Source organism: Vanessa cardui, chromosome 20, assembly GCF_905220365.1.
Source record: "Vanessa cardui chromosome 20, ilVanCard2.1, whole genome shotgun sequence".
NCBI lineage: Eukaryota > Metazoa > Arthropoda > Insecta > Lepidoptera > Nymphalidae > Vanessa > Vanessa cardui.
In genome coordinates this window covers 4286396-4304310 of record NC_061142.1, presented here as the reverse complement: position 1 = coordinate 4304310, position 17915 = coordinate 4286396, and the positions used below count along the sequence as shown (strand labels likewise).

The window sequence follows — 17915 nt, the reverse complement described above, 5'->3', positions numbered from 1 at the left end:
CTAACGCCACCTAACAAAAAAAACAACTATTCTTTTTTGCTCAATGCGTTCAAATTACTCGCTCAATGCGACAACTAACTGTTTGGCTATGCAATTAGTAATTCGAATTCAACAAAAACTTTTTGAATGACTTATGTGGCATAAATCCGTATGTAAAATGAATTTAGTATAAAAAATAATTTCTATTAATGTGATTGTATGGTATTATTAAATAAAAACAGAATTTATAAACGTTTTTAACGCTTAGTTTTTTATACCGAAAACAAATTGTGTAAAATCAATTGTTTCTAAACTTTATGCTAATTCAAGGAAACCTTAAATGAAAAAAATAGTAAAAAAGTAAAGAATAGTTTTACGTATAAAAAATACTACTAACAATATTGAACGCTGATTTTAACAATGTTTTTATACCATTTGACATTATTAAGATAGGACAATAGGAGTGTTACCAACTTGAAAGCATTGTACCTAGAAAAATTTAGGTTTTGAGGGTACTTCTAAAAAAGCTTCAAAAAAAAATTGTGATGTTCTTTTGAAAAAGACAGTTATCAGGAATGTGTATTTAATAACACATTTTTGTAGTAAAATATTTTTTCGTAATGATTTGTACAACCGTTTACAAAGGCAAAATCTGTAAAGAGTTGGCAGCCCTATTGTTGGCAGTCAATTGAATGACAGAAAACTGTCATAAATCGAGTTTCATTGTAATCATTATATCTTGCTTGTTAATTTTAAAATATTAACTTAAGGATAGCAATAAACATAAATATTATTCAGCACAATGACCTCTATACACTTTATAGAAGATAATATATGTTTGATTTCTGGACTTGCATGTGTTTTTTTGACCTTTTCATACGTGGGTAGCTTATACATTTGGAGATCTAATTTAAGCAGGTATTGTAACATTATATTTTTACACACTTATCTAAATGACAACAATAAGTACAGGTGCTTTTATAAAAAGTTAATTATGTTGTAGAGACCATCCAACAACTATTAAAAGAAGATTCCTTAGTGTGTGTTGCATGATGTTGCTAGCGCCTGTTTTTACTCACACACTATTGAAGGAGGAAATGCTGCAAAAGGGAAATATATATGAATATATGGGTTTTAGAATGTCAGGAATGATATCTGCATTATTTGTTCCTTTGATTCTGACTGCCATATTATTTTTGGGACCATTAACAATGCATTTCATAGCTGGTACCTGGAAATTGTATGCAGGTAAGATGTAGAATAAATTACAATCTTAAAATTGTATTTAGTTATATTTTAACATATTTTTACAACTATTTTGTATATTTTAGAACCTATGTATTGGGTGTCAAGCTGGCAAGATTTGGTTTGGTTGCGTAACCATGTTATGGCACCACTTAGTGAAGAGTGGGTATTTAGGTCATGTATGATGCCTCTTCTACTGCAATGTCTTGAACCACTTACTGCCGTTTTCACAGGACCATTCCTTTTTGGTATTGGTGAGTTATTTAAATTAAATTATTTATGTATTTAATTTTTTTGATTAATTACTTGAAATGTAGAAGTATCAAAAGATAATAAATATAGATTTGATTATTTTTAGCCCATTTTCATCACCTGCATGAGATGTTGGTAAATGGACGATCATTAAAGTCGGCACTATTTATTGCATGTAAGTAATAATTATAAATAGTGATATAATAAAAGAATGTCAATAGTTAATTCTTTTTTCTAGTTAAGAATGTTTAAATACTATCCAAGACTGCAAAATGTTAAAACTAGAATCACTGTTTTTTATGTAAAACTCATTACAATCACAAAACACTTATAATAAATCATCTTGAACTTGGATAATTATGCTCAAAATAATTTGTCACTGGTTTTGCCTACAGAAATATTAGGATTACCTAATATTGCTGTAGACAAAACAGAGTTATTAGGTGATCCTCGAAACAACGCGATTCAAATCCGTTGTTACTAGTTTTATTCCAATGTGTAATAATCGCGAAAATTTAAGTCAAATAAATCAAATCAATATGCAAATATTTTCTTGATTGCATTTGTTGTTTGGTAATTCTTTGAAATCTTCAAAGAGAATGTCATTGACGAAAATTACTTATGCAAAATCCTAATCGGTTATTAGAAAAATTTTTGGTTAAATGGATAATTTTAATGTGAAGTGAAAGCTATCTGCTAAAGGAATCAAAGTTGTAGGAAAAACTTCAAATACACTGTTCTCATATGAAAATGTGTTGGAGGGGCAACTGGGAAAACTGACTAAACACAAGAAAAACCAATTATAAATTTTAACCATTTTGACTACCCTGAAAATGACCACAAGTAAATAAAATGATTTTACATTTATTGTATTAACTTAACTTTTTGTGTATCTGCTTGCTTTTCAAATTGACGAATATATTAGGCCATATGATATTACAAGTTATCACATTTGTGTAAAGATCATATTCACATGAGAAATAAATATTGATAATTTGGGATACTCAATTCGGATGTGATCGGTTTTACGAATTTTGCCGATGCTACATTTAAGTTGTGTCATACTATACATTGTTTATAATATTACAAATTAGTAATGTATTATTGCATCTTCTTTTTCAGTGTTTCAATTCTCATTCACTACTGTGTTTGGTGCATATTCAGCTTACCTGTTTTTGAGAACTGGTAAGTTATTATAATACTTATAATTTTTTAATTCTAACCAGTCTTTACATATAATAAAATTGGTGTGTCTGTTTGTAATATTAAAATAATCGCTTTTTACTAAATTATTGTTATAAACGATATGTATACGAAAATAACAACAACTTTTTGTGTATCTGCTTGTCAAATCTCTGTCGGCAAATCTTCAGAATGTCTGGACCGATTTCGATGGAACTTTCACGGGCTGATATTTGATGTAATAGGATTAGTCTTAAATTCAAACGCGCACACAGTCCCGGGCAAAGCTAGTAAAATATATAAAAGCCAAAGTGGTTTCATTTTTTGTTTGTAAGACAATAGGCTATTTGACAATGCGAAAAGTAAATCGTGAATTATTGTAATCAGTGTATATTATGAGTTTAAAAATGGTTATTTACTAACGAAACTTGAAAATAATACTTAATGTATTCAAAAACCAATAAATAAAAATGCATTTTTTCAAACGTTTGTCACGTGACACAAAACGCTCCTGATTGGCCGGGCTTATGATGAAGTCACTTTCTTGTAAACCTTGCTTTTCTACTATGTGTACCACAGATTAAAACACAGCAAAGTGACGTCACTGACCCCATTGCAGCACCATATTGTCCAAGTAGCGTTTTCGCGCGTTATTTAAATATGGAATTATTAATATGATATTTTTCTTCAAATATGTACTAGAAATAAAAAAAATCAACTTTTACTGGGTCCCTTAACCTCTACTAAATAATATAAAATGGATTTTAAAAACCAGTCAAATAGCCTATTGCATATGTGTACAGAAATTGACGTGAATCCCTAACACCCACCCATTCTAACTCGCGATGGTAGTTGCGTATGGAAGCTTTACTTAAAATGAAATAAAAAATTGTTCTTTATAATATGGACATAGCATAATATTTGTCTTGGAAATGATTACTTGAAACACAATAAGCGATTATAATTTTACTAATATTAATTTTTTTATCAAATAATATGACCTGATTTATTTATAATAAAAAAAATGTTCCAGGTCATTTCTTCGCACCACTCGTTGCACACATATTCTGCAACCATCTCGGATTCCCGAATTTCATTGAGGTATTTCATTTTCCATTATTGCAGCGACTTCTTATTATATGTAACTTTTTCCTCGGTCTCTTCCTATGGTGTTATTTACTAATACCTCTAACCGATCCCTATATTTATGATAATAAGCTGCAATTGTTAACTTAAATTTAAGATTTATCTCTGTGCTCTTATTGTCTAATTATTTTTATACCAAATTCTTGGATTTTGTTGATAATGATTTACTCATTAAATTTACTGTATTAATTATTTTTATAAACTATTATTTTTACCTAAATATAAAATTTGTATTATGACTGGTGCATATTTATGATTATTATTATTATCTAAGTCAAGTGAATATATGAATCAAGTCCAACTTGAATGAATCTTTTATAAAGTTGGTCTTTTTACATATTTTTATATATTTTGCCGTTGTATATGTGGATATATTTTTTTAACTTAAAATTGCATTTGACTGTAATTTTTTTTAAGTATAAGTCCATGAAGGATTGCAAAGATCATACCAAATTCTGACTAAATATGCGAAATAAATTAACTGTTTTGAATATATCCATTTTACAATAAATCCTGCGCTGCATTGCTCAACTAAATAAATGCTCTAAAGCATAATTTTCCACGCTTTATTAAATATGTTAAAATAATCTGTTGTATTGTTTGTAAGTTCTTGTGACTATTCTAATTAATTTAAATGTATTAAGCATTCATTTATTAAATAAGTCATGAACTAATGTATACTTGTACGCACATATGGAATACTTGATTATGATATTTATGTTAGATGCACTAAAAACCATAGCCTATTCCAATTTTGTTAGGAATAAAGATAAACAAATCTTAGTTTTACACAAATTAGTTATTGTTGGCTACTAAGAGTTATCTGTATTTATAATACACTTAACTAATGTTACGATAGAAATTTCATCGAAATTCAAAAAGCTATTTGTTGCAAACCCTAAATGATATTGCATCAATTCGCTGTCAAATGATGTTAATTTTGCTTTTTTCCTCTTGTGGTTGGAACAGACTATATAAGTTTGTATTATATTTTGAGGTAAAGTTTTTTTGATAAAACGATCTGAAAAGAGAATTAATGTAGGATTTGCAATTTCCTAAGAGTATATTAAAACTACTCGAAACATTATCTCATATTATTTTAAATTAAATTTAAATAAAGTCATTTTATTAAAGGATTTCTTAGAAATTTTGATTATATATGACGTAAGATATTCATGGGCGGTGGTAGTCACTTTCCATCAGGTGCTCAACCCTCCTGCTCGTTTGCCACCTATATCATAAAAAAAAACGTAAGCGAGGTTGAATAGATTCAGTGATTTGGTCAAAATTTTAGTTATATTTATTTTAGTTCTGTCAGCATGCATATGGCTAGGATATAGAAATTTAAACAATAACCTATATAAACTAATATTTCATAAATTCCAAAAACAAACTATGTAGGTAATTTTTAATCCTTGTAATAGAAGTATGTAAATATTTTACCAAGGAGATCTAGCCAAAGTAAATTAGTAATCCAAATAAAAAAAAAACTGTTTTCATCCTTAAAAAAAATTTTTTTATCGTTTAAATTATATTTTAATTTTTTTTTAATTAACATTTTGTGCCATATACATACGTATAGGTTGTAATGTGTTTTTAAACATAAACTTTAACGTTTGCGTCAAAGGAAAAAAAATATCAAATAGTACACTGAATAGTTTATGAATTAGTGTACCAAACTATCCAAACGTAAAAGTTTGCGTTTCAAACTTGCTCTAAGGGTACATATACAGTGTAAACTCTATATAACGACACTGAACACTGCATTTTACGGCGTTATAGAGAGTGGTCGTTAAATGAAGAGAATCAGAATTCGAAAAAAAAGTTTATTTTAGTCTATTGTTAGTACTTATTTGAACGCTATTGCGTATACTCTGTTATTTTTGTCTGACGCCTTTTGCTGCACCAGTAATTTTGTTGTATATTTTTAATTATTTTATTTATATCTGATATAAAGGAAGTAATTTTCCAATAATTTAGCTGCTTTCAGAACTTCTTTAACGCTCGGTGGAGGCCCAAGCTCATCCGTCTTATCTTCTTCATCTCTTTGTTCTTGAACCTCATTTCTCACTGAATCCAAAATTTCTATGTCTGTGAGTGAAGCCGTTGTAAGCAGGCAGTTGTCTACTTCGCTGTATGTTTAAAAATTTACCGTATTGCCTGTCATGTTGACCTGCTGAATCCACTCATTTAAAGGAAGGTCGTCGTCGCTATCAAACTCGAGTTCTGTTTCCACCTCATCAATCGTAGAATACATATGATAACGTTGTAATCCATGACTCCTACCTATTAGGCATGGTCACAGTCTACACGTGCAAGCAATCCTAATTTGTAAACAAATGAACGAATTTCTTAGAAAGTTCCTAATGCGTGGTGCCGACATTCGAGTTTATTGAGGGCTAGAATAATAAAGCGACAAAGGAACGTACACAGATGCACAGCTTTTTATTTCTCAATTGTTGTCGTTATTGAGAGTGGGTGTGATGCTATGTAGAGTGTCTCATTGTATGGAATACAAGCTAAACCAACTAAAACCAATTGATTTCGACGCTTTAGAGAGTTTGCCGTTAAATCGAGTGACGTTACATGGAGTTTACACTGTACGTGTTTATTAATTATATGTATATTTAATTACCTAAGTCATGATATTCCTATCAAAGTAAAATAATAAGTACTCAAGTTTTTGTACTTAAATAATTTTCTAACGACATTCAATATTTACTAAGTGTATATTATCTCGTATTTAATCTTAACTCATACGTAACATGTGGATTTTGTAATTGGTTTTGTCTGTAAATAATTATTTGAGAATATATTTCGTTACGGGGTAATTGACGATACAAGAACAATAATAACAACTATTAAATGTCGCACTGCTGGGAAAAAGCCTTCGCTTGATTGAGGAAAACGTTTTTGCTTATTCATTAAATTATATCAGAAGTCATATTTAAAGTTTGATGATAACCATAAAATATTAAATATTATGGAGATCTGTGCTTAATGAAGTAATTAAAATTTCGAGAACTAGAAAAATAAAAAACACACTTTATTTTTTAAAGTATGACTATAACTTTAAATGCTACAAAAGTTAAGTTTTATTCGGTTAATGGCTACTTTAACGTTCCCATTTATAATTTAAAATGTCACTTATATTGTCAAATACCCTAAATTTAAAACCGTGGCTTTTTAAAATTATATTTTTAATATTAATATGATGTATTGAAGGTTCGTTGCCTCACTAGTCAATTAATGTCATTTTAATATAACAAAAAAACTATACAGTAAGGCTTATACTCTAAGCCTTAGAGTATAAGCCTTACTGTATAGTTTCAAAATACCTTTTACCTTAGAGTCTAAGGTAAAAGGTATTTTGAAGCTACGAATTTAAAGTCATTATGGTAATTATTTATGAGTGTTTAAGGCGTGTGAGTGAGAGCACAAGAATTTATTTTACTTACTGTGTCATGTACGAAGTGTAACTTCTTGGGATATGATGAGTAAAATTTCAAGGTCAAATTTGTGATTGGCCTTGAAATTCATTGTTTTTGTTTTAATAATGTCATGTACGCGTTAAAATTTGATCGCTGAGAGATACAGGCTTTCAGGTCCGTTATCAAATGACAATGTTTCTTTGTAGTGACATCAATGATTATTATAATGTAACGTGTATGTCAACTTACTAAAATAGGCCATGTCAACCGTTTATTGTCACAAATCATGACCAATAGGCATACATCAGGAATGCGACCGGACATTTCAGACAAGCTCAAACTCCAAATATGCACGTAGTAATATATTTGTAATAATCTATTCCAATATATTCTATAGAAGAAGGGCTTTTGGCTCTGTGGTTAGAATCGACAATAGGTACTGCAGCAGTTTATCGATGTATCTATAATTTAGTGGCTATGATTGTCATGTGTTACAATGCCCCTGTACATATGTCCAATACAACTCGCGTGCCACCAATTATCCGTAAACGGCACTATGTCAAAGTGCCATAAACCACTGTACCAAGAACAACTCACTTGGATGAATGGTATAAGAATGTGTATTGAACAACAAATATTTATATTATAAACATTGCTACAAATTTGTTTTCATTAATAATCAAATTGCTTGCGGGGTTTTCTTGGAAAATTGTTTAGGCGGTTTCGAAAATTTGTGAAAGTGAAAACGCATAGCAGCACTTCGATATCAATAACAATTTTTTAGTAATTTTGATTCCTGTAAGTATAATGAGTAAGTATGGACATTCTTCAGACAAATTTAACATATTTGTGTGCATGTTTCATTTTTGTAATCTTATTTATTGTTTATTAATTATGTAGTAACGAATAACTCAAAGAAAATACCTCCTTTTATATAATTCGTAGCTTCAGCTTTGTAATAACAATTAAGTATCCGAATGACATTAAATATTTGTATAAAATCACGTTTATTATTTACTAGAACCTTACTGAGTATCTTCCAAACTCCCTTACCCTTTATTCATTGATAAAAAATACTATAGAACTTAATCTCAACTTCGGATACTATAGAACTTATTACCAAATTCCATCCGAACCACCTAGTTGTCCGAAAATCTACAACTTTCGTAGACCCAATCTGTGGAATCAGCTTTCGCTGGCGGTTTTTCCGAACCGATACGATTTGGAAACCTTAAAAAAAGCCTACACATTTCCAGAACACATTTACAGAAAGGTGCGACCTCGGTGTTGCATATGTCCATGAGCAGAGGTAGTCATTTTCCATTAGTTGAGTTTCTGCCCGTTTGAAAAAAGACTGGCTGACTAGTTTGTGTAATCATCTCGCTGTTAGAATGAAATGGAAAAAAAAATCATAAATGACAATTCTCGAGCGAAAAAGCGTTGGCAGAAAAATTAAGTAGGCAATAATTGTCCGACTGTGGCAAAGAACAATATAAGTCAATGTAGAAAAGTATGAGGAGAATAAAAGTTATGTAGATACTTGTATCTTGTTGTAAATGCTTTCGTTATTAAATCAAACCTACAAACTAAAACAATAAAAGTATTTTTTTTTGTCGTAAATATATATATTTTTATTTCATATTTATAAAATAAGACACAGATAGCTTACAACGCTACACCCGCAACAACTATTTAAATTCAAGGTATATTAATAATAATGATTGCAACATATATTTTACGCTATAAATACAGATATGTAACTATATAATATGATTTTAATTTTATTATAACTTGAAATTTATAATACACATTGATAATTTTTTTGTCTCATTTCAAATGTGTTCGATCAACTATATAAATAAAAAGGTAATTTTTAAAATGAGTATTTATTCAACTCTTGAGTTCTCGAACCAAATCAGTCTTATATATTTAATAATAATGTTTACTATCAACTTGACGAAGGTGTCATAAACAAAGTTTTTATTTTGATCCCGATATGTAATTATATTAAAATTCTGAATGTTAATTTAATTTTATATTTACTTAAATAATTATAAACTGTATAAACAATGATTGTCAAATTCATAATAATGAAAATTGATAATAATCAACAGCAACGTATGTAAAGGTACCTGTAGTTGCAACATTCAATTATTATTTTAAAAAATGCAAAAATTCATAGTTATCAGTAAGCTCTAAGTTACAACGTTAATACGTTTCAAAACTACAACAAATTGATATTTTAATTTATACGTTAAAGATTGCAAAGGGAGAAGATAATATCTACATTACTTTCTGAAACGTTGGTCAAAGTCAGGTTTACTAATTAAATAAATACTGAACGCTCATTGGTCGCCTATATCGTGCTTCACTGTCTCTGACCAATGACGTTAAAATATTATTCGTTTATAGAACTGATCAGCGTTTCATTAGCTGAAATTAAGTCATTAAATTAAATAATTTTATCGTTTGATGAGATTCAAAATATGTTATTACTGAACATTATCGTTAGATATTTTTCATTTTATATTAAATTCGGGCTATTAATTGGTACAGTCAGCCTCAAATTTTACAGCTTAAGTTTTAAACTATTGTATACATCCACAGGAACTAACCTTAATATTCATTATATAATTCGTGATAACAAAACAGACAATACATTTGACGTGAAATATACATTTCATTGAACATCGATTGGTACATACATGTAAAAAGTGTATTAAGTTTACATTAAATACAAAATAGTGAGCCAAAGATTTTAGACCAGGTTATTTATGTTTTTGTTGTTGACCGTTAATGACAGTGCTAAACATAAAATTATTATGAACTTACCGAGTTCAACATAAATTTACACAAACAACATATAGCATCTGTTTCAATGCCAGACCCGACCCTCTGTCTTTACACAATTACCTCGAACCGAATCATTATTCACAATTTGTATAATTAAAGAATATTCGAAATAATAAAAAGATCATTGTGTGCAAATTTCTGAAGATCAGTCACATCGCCTTCGGTCACGAGGTCAGCTGCCAACGGGTCGAGTGAGTGAGTGAGTGAGTGAGTGCCACTCGGCTATCACACGCAGACACCGAGCACGGTGTCCAGTAAGACTCGGCAGAGGGATCAGGGCTGCACGGGGCGGTTGGGCGAGTGCGTCTGCGCGGGCCCGGCGGGGGCCGCGTCCAGGTCGCACGCCGACAGTAGCCGTACCAGCTCGTCCGGAGTGGGCCCGCCGTCCGCCGCCGGGGACTCCTCGCCCTCTACTGCTGCGGATGTTAAGATTAGAATCGATTGAAGGTCCTATGTCTTTGGAATTTGTAACACGATAAAGTCCCGCTAATGCGTCTGATTTAAGAGGTTACACTGGGACTACACCTCAACTAGGTAAGCAAAATATCAGAGCTGATTAATATTGTTGATATACACTTTTTATTCATAGTCAAAAATTTATCACCGGATCGAAAATAAACAGCGCTAACCTCAGAATATCTGTAGAAAAAAAAACGAAAAACAAACAAAAATCAGCGATATTTTTTACAACCACATACACACTTATTGTTTTCTTCAATAAAAAAAAAATATATATTTCTTTATTCCTTTGAAACAGCCTGTAGGCGATCAAAAAAGAAGTCATTAGCTTCGTAATAGCAGGCACTGACCTCCGCCGTTGGAGACGGCGGGCGCGGGCTTGGCGGCCTTGTCGATGGGCGCGGTGAGGTCCCACATCTGCGCGGCGCCCGAGCGGTGCCCGCACAGCAGCAGGCGGCGCGGCCGCAGCGCGCCCTCGCACTCCGCCACCACGAAGCACGACACCGCCGACGCGTCCACCGAGCGGATGGTGCACACCCTACGGACACCAGGTTACTTAATGTGCGCCCATTGGGAGTCGTGGGCAAAACAAACACAGTATACTCTGGTGGAGTTGCAGCCTAAAAATATTTGGTGGTAGGATTTGGTCTGCGGCCACCACGCTACTTAGTGTGCGCCCATTAGGAGTCGTGGGCAAAACAAACAGTATACTCCGTTGGAGTTGCAGCCTAAAAATATTTGGTGGTAGGATTTGGTCTGCGGCCACCACGCTACTTAGTGTGCGCCCATTGGGAGTCGAGAGCAAAACAAACACAGTACACTCTGTTGGAGTTGCAGCCTAATAATACTTGGTGGTAAGACTTAGTCAAGCCTGTTGGGTGGGTAAAACTCATCAGATACACTACCAAATTATAAATACTTAGAATAGCGTAAAGGGTGAGTAGGCAGTGGTGATAACTACGTAATAACAGCCACTTTGTTGGAGTTGCAGCCTAAAAATACTTGGTGGTAGGACTTAGTCAAGCCTGTCTGGGTGGGTAAAACTCATCAGATACACTACCAAATTATACATACTTAGAATAGCGTAAAGGGTGAGTAGGCAGTGGTGATAACTACGTAATAACAGCCACTTTGTTGGAGTTGCAGCCTAAAAGTACTTGGTGGTAAGACTTAGTCAAGCCTGTCTGGGTGGGTAAAACTCATCAGATACACTACCAAATTACACATACTTAGAATAGTTATAGCAGCGTATAGGGTGAGTAGACAGTGGTGATAACTACCAGTAAAAGGGTTAAACCATATTAGCTCCCAATTTGGAATTGGTAATATTTCACACGGCACCGTTATCTGATGTACCACTAACAATCAGGTGGCCTATTTGCACATCAAAGAAGTTCTGTTTAAAACATAAACTGAATATTAATATTTCATTAATACCTTTTGCCGTTTGAAGCTAATCGGACGTACAGCGTGTCTGTATCAGGTACTACTTTCTGTATAAATATTTGTTCCTCATCCTGTTCACCATAAGGCCCTAGAAGCAAAAATATAAAGAGATATGTACTGATAATCGATTATTTTTAAATTAATATATGCTTGGCGCAAGAGATGCCTATTACGCTGATTCAAATGTGCAGGTAACCTTAGGATATTGTCTTTTCATAAAGTATTTGTCTTCGACGACAAATTATAAACATAAATAGGACATTTCCTCACTGAAAAAACCAATTAGTAATTGCCCCGGTTTAAATCTGGAATTTTCGATTGATTTATGGATGTGTGTGTGTGTGAGTGTGTGTGTGTGTGTGTGTGTGTGACACAGCGCTGAGCCAAACATGAATATCTGCAATAATAAATATATAAATTGAATAAAGACTTTAACTTCTACTCACCACAGTCATTATGAGGTTGAGCGGTCGGCGCTTCTAAGGCCAAGACCTTAAATGCCGCTTTGGGCGTGGTTCCAGGTTGCGTCGAGATCATTCCTCTGAAGCGAGTGACGCGCCAAGACCTAACATGGTTGTACTCGCTGCATACCGATATCAAGTAGTTTTCTGACAGAGATACCTTAAATATTAGGCGATATACGTTAGATATTTAATTTGGAAAAACTTAATTATAAGTAAGTAAGTAAGTAAGACCTATTGAACTTCTTCATATCGATTGCATGATTGATTCGAGTAGCATTTAAATGGTGTTGTAAACGTGTTTATGTCTTCATGACTAAGGCGACTATTCTGGAGAGTGATAACGCATAGAGCAGAACATTTAATAATGCTCAACGTATGCGCAAACACAAGTAAATCTCCTTTACTCTTTTAATCCAACGAAACAGCAAATCCGACATTACTAGTGTCCAATTCCACTTGCGCTTCGATCAAACTTGGAACGGAATATAATCGAGATGGTACCGTAATCGATTTAATAAATACAATTTTGGTATTAATATTTTTTATTAAAAATACCTATTAGTCCTAAAATATGATTAAGCTGGATTTTTGGACGAAGTAAACGGGTCTGACACTGAGAAATTAATAACAGACTCAATAATTTTATCGACTTGGCAGAGCAGCATTATTGTTAGTTTTAGTCATTTAGTATCTGTATTGTTATTTAATACCCTGCAAACTCACCTTAGTGATAGGACTTTGATGAACGGTGAAAGTTTGGAATAATTGCGGTCCGTGACCAACTGTTTCCGGATGCTGTACGATCACACGCACTGATCCGTACCTCGTCCCGTATGCTATCTCTATCCAGTTGCCACATAAATCTGAAATTTATTAAATAAAAATATTTTTCAAGTTTTTTTTTTTTTGCTGCATGAGGCCATTAACAAAAAAAATTATGCTCGTTTTTTTAGTTTGTTTATCTCAAAATGAAACCCTTCAAAATAAATTATTTAGATCTATCATTCTTATATCTATATATAGTTCTATTACATTGAATTAATATCTATTAATTGAGGAGAGCTCCCATGTCCTACCCACGTCAGTACTTAAGTACTGACGTGGTTGTCTCACAGACGGTGAAAAAACAAATATGAGCCATATTTCGGTGCCTTTAAAGTTAAGCCCATCCCTGTAGCTTCGGGATCGAAAGCATCGATTGATCAGTCGAGTCAGATTACCGTACATATGTTTCATCTATGAGTCGAGCGAAGTCACAGCATTGTTAAAAATCCTCGAGGTCAACCCAAAACATTCAACGGCTCGGAATCTTTATGGCTTGAACTATTTAAAACGACTATGATTAATACAATTGTTAAATCAAAAACTTTTACAAATTTGCACAAAGTAAAAAATTCAAATAAAGTTGAACTAAAACCGATCGATCGTGAAGAAAGGAAAGCTTTCTTAAAAAGAGCGAAATATTCGTTTTTTGATTGGTACTTGATAAATGTTGATCTCATACGAAAATGTTGTTATTTTTTACAATTCCTTAGTAAATGAATAATAAACGAATCATATGGCAATTAAATCATGTGAATTTTAATATATATTTAGAACCCATTTCGGTTTTTTAAATAACCGTCTGATAGACGTCACATCATCATTTATGATCTGACTAAACCACCTCAGTACATAAAGGTTAACTTAAGTTAACAAAAAAAAACCCGCGAGTTTCTTTCGCCGTTTCATCTCAGGTCAGGGTGAAATACCCTGGTGGTAGTTTTTAATTTTACCATCAATAAGTAAGTATTACACTTAAAACGCTGGAAGGATTAAATAAAGGATCAGATTAGAAGAAGGAATTTGAATTTAAATTTGAGTTTATCGGAGTAAATTAGTTTGAATGACGCTCGTCCTTACCAGACGTCTTGTAAGACAAATAATAAAAACAATTAATTGATGGCAAAAATACAAATTAGATTGTACATCTAATATTGATATGATTAATGCCTTTGTGGGTGAAAGATGACTGGCGAAAAGTTACTGTTTTTTTTTGTTCTCTGCTTTAATGTTTACTTTAGCTTGTGTATTAAAAAAATCGTAACCCTATTTCGGCTACGTTTATTAGTACTAGTTTATAATTCATACCACATAATTATATAGATCTTAATAATTAGCTTATGTGTTTCACTTACTTGTTTTAGGTGTAAGATATACCGATATAGCTGTGATTGGCTCTTGATTAGGATCCTTGTACAGCTGTGTCACTAAGAGATCGTTATCTTTCATCCTCAAAGGAAACTTTTGCATATCTGTATAGAATAAAACACAATCCCATGTAAATAAAATTCAGCAAAAAACAATATATTTAGGCTTTTACATTCCTCGAAAAATGTCCAAAAATTTTCGGTCATGTTAGGCATTTCCTTAGTTAACTTTCCAATATTTTTTATATTGTGTCCTCTTGCATTACATTAAATTATATAATAAAAAAGAAAAAAAATACGTTACCTATATAATTAATAGCCCCGGTAGCTGTTCCCAGTAATAAGAAGGAGCCGGCTGTGTCATATGTGGTAAGGTGTGCGACATCCTGAGTTTGCCAGTGCTGAGTACTAGTGTGCCACACACCGGCTTTACTTCTACTTCCAGCGCCGCTGAGCGCCACTAGCTGCGGACCCACGAATAGCAAGTGCTCTACACGGACGCCTAAATTAAATGTTCCTGAAAGAATAATAAACAACTTGGTTGGTAATAAATTTACTTGATGGTAGGGCTTTGTGCAAGCCCGCCTGGGTAGGTACCACACACTCATCTGATATTCTACCGCTAAACAACAGTACACAGTATTGTTGTGTTCCGGTTTAAGCCTGTGTAACTACAGGCACAAGGGACATAGCATCTTAGTTCCCAAAGGTTGGTGGCGCATTGAAAATGAGGAATAGTTAATATTTCTTACAGCGTCATTGTCTATGGGTGATGGTGACCACTTACCATCAGTTGGCCAATATGGGTGTCCGCCAACCTATTCCATAAAAAAAAGCCTTAAAACACCAGCTCGAAAGACTGAGATACCAAAATCTTTGCTTTAATTATTAACATAGTCACCTATTAATGTCCGTCGAACCGGCTCAGTGTGTGTGGAGAAGGCCCATAATCTGACAAGGGGCCCGCTAGCAATACCAAGCATCACATCAGTGCCGGAGGAATTGTTGCCACTAGATGTTGCACCACCACCAGTTTTAGCATTGAGCGCTATTCGTTCTATCACTGAATCTTGAACTGGTGATTGGAAAATTATGTACCAGCCACACGAATCAGTCAATCTGCAAAAAAGATGAATGAATTATATTGAAAATTATCTGATCATTACAGCTGAATACACAGGTAGATATTAAAAGGAAATGTCTATCTGTAATTTTAAAATATTACACATTGGCAAGTCAACAAAACTATGTTTCTTTCTTTTTATAGTTTTAAAATCTTTAAAAGAACTTTAAATATAAACAGTATTACAGTAACCAGTATTCCATTTGTCTTTATTTCTAGAAAATTAAATAATACAATCAAAACTTATAATAAGATAAAGTTTAAGTACATACTTACTCTATGTTTGAAACAAATACAATTAAAAGATTTATCTAATGTAGTTTATCAGTGAGTATGTATATATATGGCTTCAGCTAGAAATATATATAGCTATAACATATATACACTCAATGTTGTAGAGTCATTGAAATCAGTCTCATGTGTAAGATAAGCTCTCCTTTGTAATGTAATAATTTAAATAATCATTGAAAACTATGTATGATCAAGCTAAGTATTAAAAAGTAATAAATAAAATTATCAAAAACAAATTTAACAAAACCCTAGATATTTAACAGCTTATTATAGGGTAGAGTTCTGTTAAAATATCAAATGATTATAAAAGTTACAACAAACTTTACCTGTATCCAGTAACAAAGTGTGTATATGCAACGGCTATCCAATTGTGATGAGCTTTTATTATTTGTACTTTCATATTTTCTTGCCAGGTGTTTACTGAAAAAAAAAAAACATACAAATAATGTTGTCTTAAATTTTCGCGATTATTACACATTTAAATAAAACTAATTATAACGGATGAAACGTCGGGATGTTTTAAAAATAATTAATATACGCGATTCATCCGTTATAATTAGTTTTATTTAAAACATACAAATAAATCAATATTTATATGTCAATTTTTATTAATGTATAAAACATATTATATGAAGTACAGATATTAAATATTGTCTTACTTTCCGGTGGACGTAATCCCTTGTGACTATCAGTGTTCCCAAGTGAAGCTGCTCTCGAGTGACCTCTACCACATCGACTAAAATAAATTTTACAATAATAAAACTGCATTTTTCTTAACATGAGTAATATATAAAGTTTTAGGAGAATATTGTAGGATGCATGTAAAAAAGAGACGGCAACATTTTCTTTTTAAATTTTGGATTCTGTTCTGGTTTATTATTTTGAAATGATATTTTAACGTATTTGTTATCAGTATAACTTGGATTTTAAATTATACCTTAATTGATCTTGTGATGGTATCCTTCCAACCGTACGTAAATCTAAAGAGGAATTTCTTGAATGAGTTCTATTAGCTGCCACTTCAGTATTTGATGCAGTTGAGTTTTTCCTCGACACACTGTTGGCATTTCTACCATTGTTACCATTTGGAAGAGCTGTATTTACTAAAATTTAAATAAAAACATAATCACTTGATAATCCTTAATCTTTATTCTTGGTATTTTTTAATGATAAAAATAACTTACAGGGAGGTGGAAGATATCCATAGAAGAGCACATCACCACAGGATGAATGGTTCATCTCATCACATAGTGCAAGTCTTCTGCTAAGAGGAGTTATGCCAAAGTAATCACATTCATGCCTCAGTGCTCTTATGTTTATGTTAATAAGATCTATGTCTCTAGTCCTTAAAAAATTTAAAATCAAACCAAATAGGTTAGGATCTCTATCTATAAATATAGCCCCAGTCTCATCCCGCACCGTGGGTATTCGACCACTGAGGAGCGCTGTGAAAAAAGTATCTGGTACCCAGGTCAGAGTATGCCATGATGTTGCGAATCTAAAATAAAAAAAAAAAAATGTTTACTGCATATATTTTTAAACTTAAATGTACACCCGCGTAGATCAACATACAATGTTGCTTTTGCAAAAGATAAACACTACACAGAATAAAGACATTTATATGCGGCTTACCTTGTGCCACCAACGTTTAAGTTTACGATCTCTTGATAGTTAGACATTTAAAGTGAAGAGAGTATAATGATTATGAGATACACAACTTAATAAAACGAATCGATTGTTATTTATTACTTTCTAATTTTTCCAAAATATTTCATCGCGAGTTTGACAAGCTTCGTAATCAAATTAATGTCAAAATTCTATCAAGGTATCTAAAGTCAAAGTCAGCTGTCGTTTG

At 32.4% G+C, this 17915-nt stretch overlaps 2 protein-coding genes across 3 annotated transcripts; one reads left to right on the top strand and one right to left on the bottom strand.

Moving 5' to 3' along the window:
* The first annotated feature begins 662 nt into the window (after nucleotides 1-662).
* Nucleotides 663-5529, top strand: LOC124538388 (CAAX prenyl protease 2). Its single transcript, XM_047115433.1, has 6 exons — nucleotides 663-897; nucleotides 983-1227; nucleotides 1311-1478; nucleotides 1583-1651; nucleotides 2599-2661; nucleotides 3692-5529. Exons 1-6 carry the CDS (start codon nucleotides 782-784, stop codon nucleotides 3892-3894), a joined length of 864 nt encoding a protein of 287 aa, XP_046971389.1. The 5' UTR covers nucleotides 663-781; the 3' UTR covers nucleotides 3895-5529.
* A 4115-nt stretch (nucleotides 5530-9644) lies between these two features.
* LOC124538657 (BTB/POZ domain-containing protein KCTD3) lies at nucleotides 9645-17883 on the bottom strand. 2 transcript variants are annotated; one of them, XM_047115789.1, is made up of 13 exons: nucleotides 17693-17883; nucleotides 17245-17558; nucleotides 16998-17163; nucleotides 16720-16796; nucleotides 16387-16480; nucleotides 15548-15765; nucleotides 14951-15163; nucleotides 14635-14751; nucleotides 13181-13320; nucleotides 12440-12614; nucleotides 11985-12081; nucleotides 10898-11085; nucleotides 9645-10504 (listed from the first exon to the last, which is right to left on the bottom strand). In XM_047115789.1, exons 1-13 carry the CDS (start codon nucleotides 17737-17739, stop codon nucleotides 10362-10364), a joined length of 1989 nt encoding a protein of 662 aa, XP_046971745.1. In that variant the 5' UTR covers nucleotides 17740-17883; the 3' UTR covers nucleotides 9645-10361. The 2 variants fall into 2 exon arrangements, with proteins under 2 accessions (XP_046971745.1, XP_046971746.1); XM_047115790.1 differs by having other exon boundaries at nucleotides 9645-10501.
* Between the last annotated feature and the right edge of the window lie 32 nt (nucleotides 17884-17915).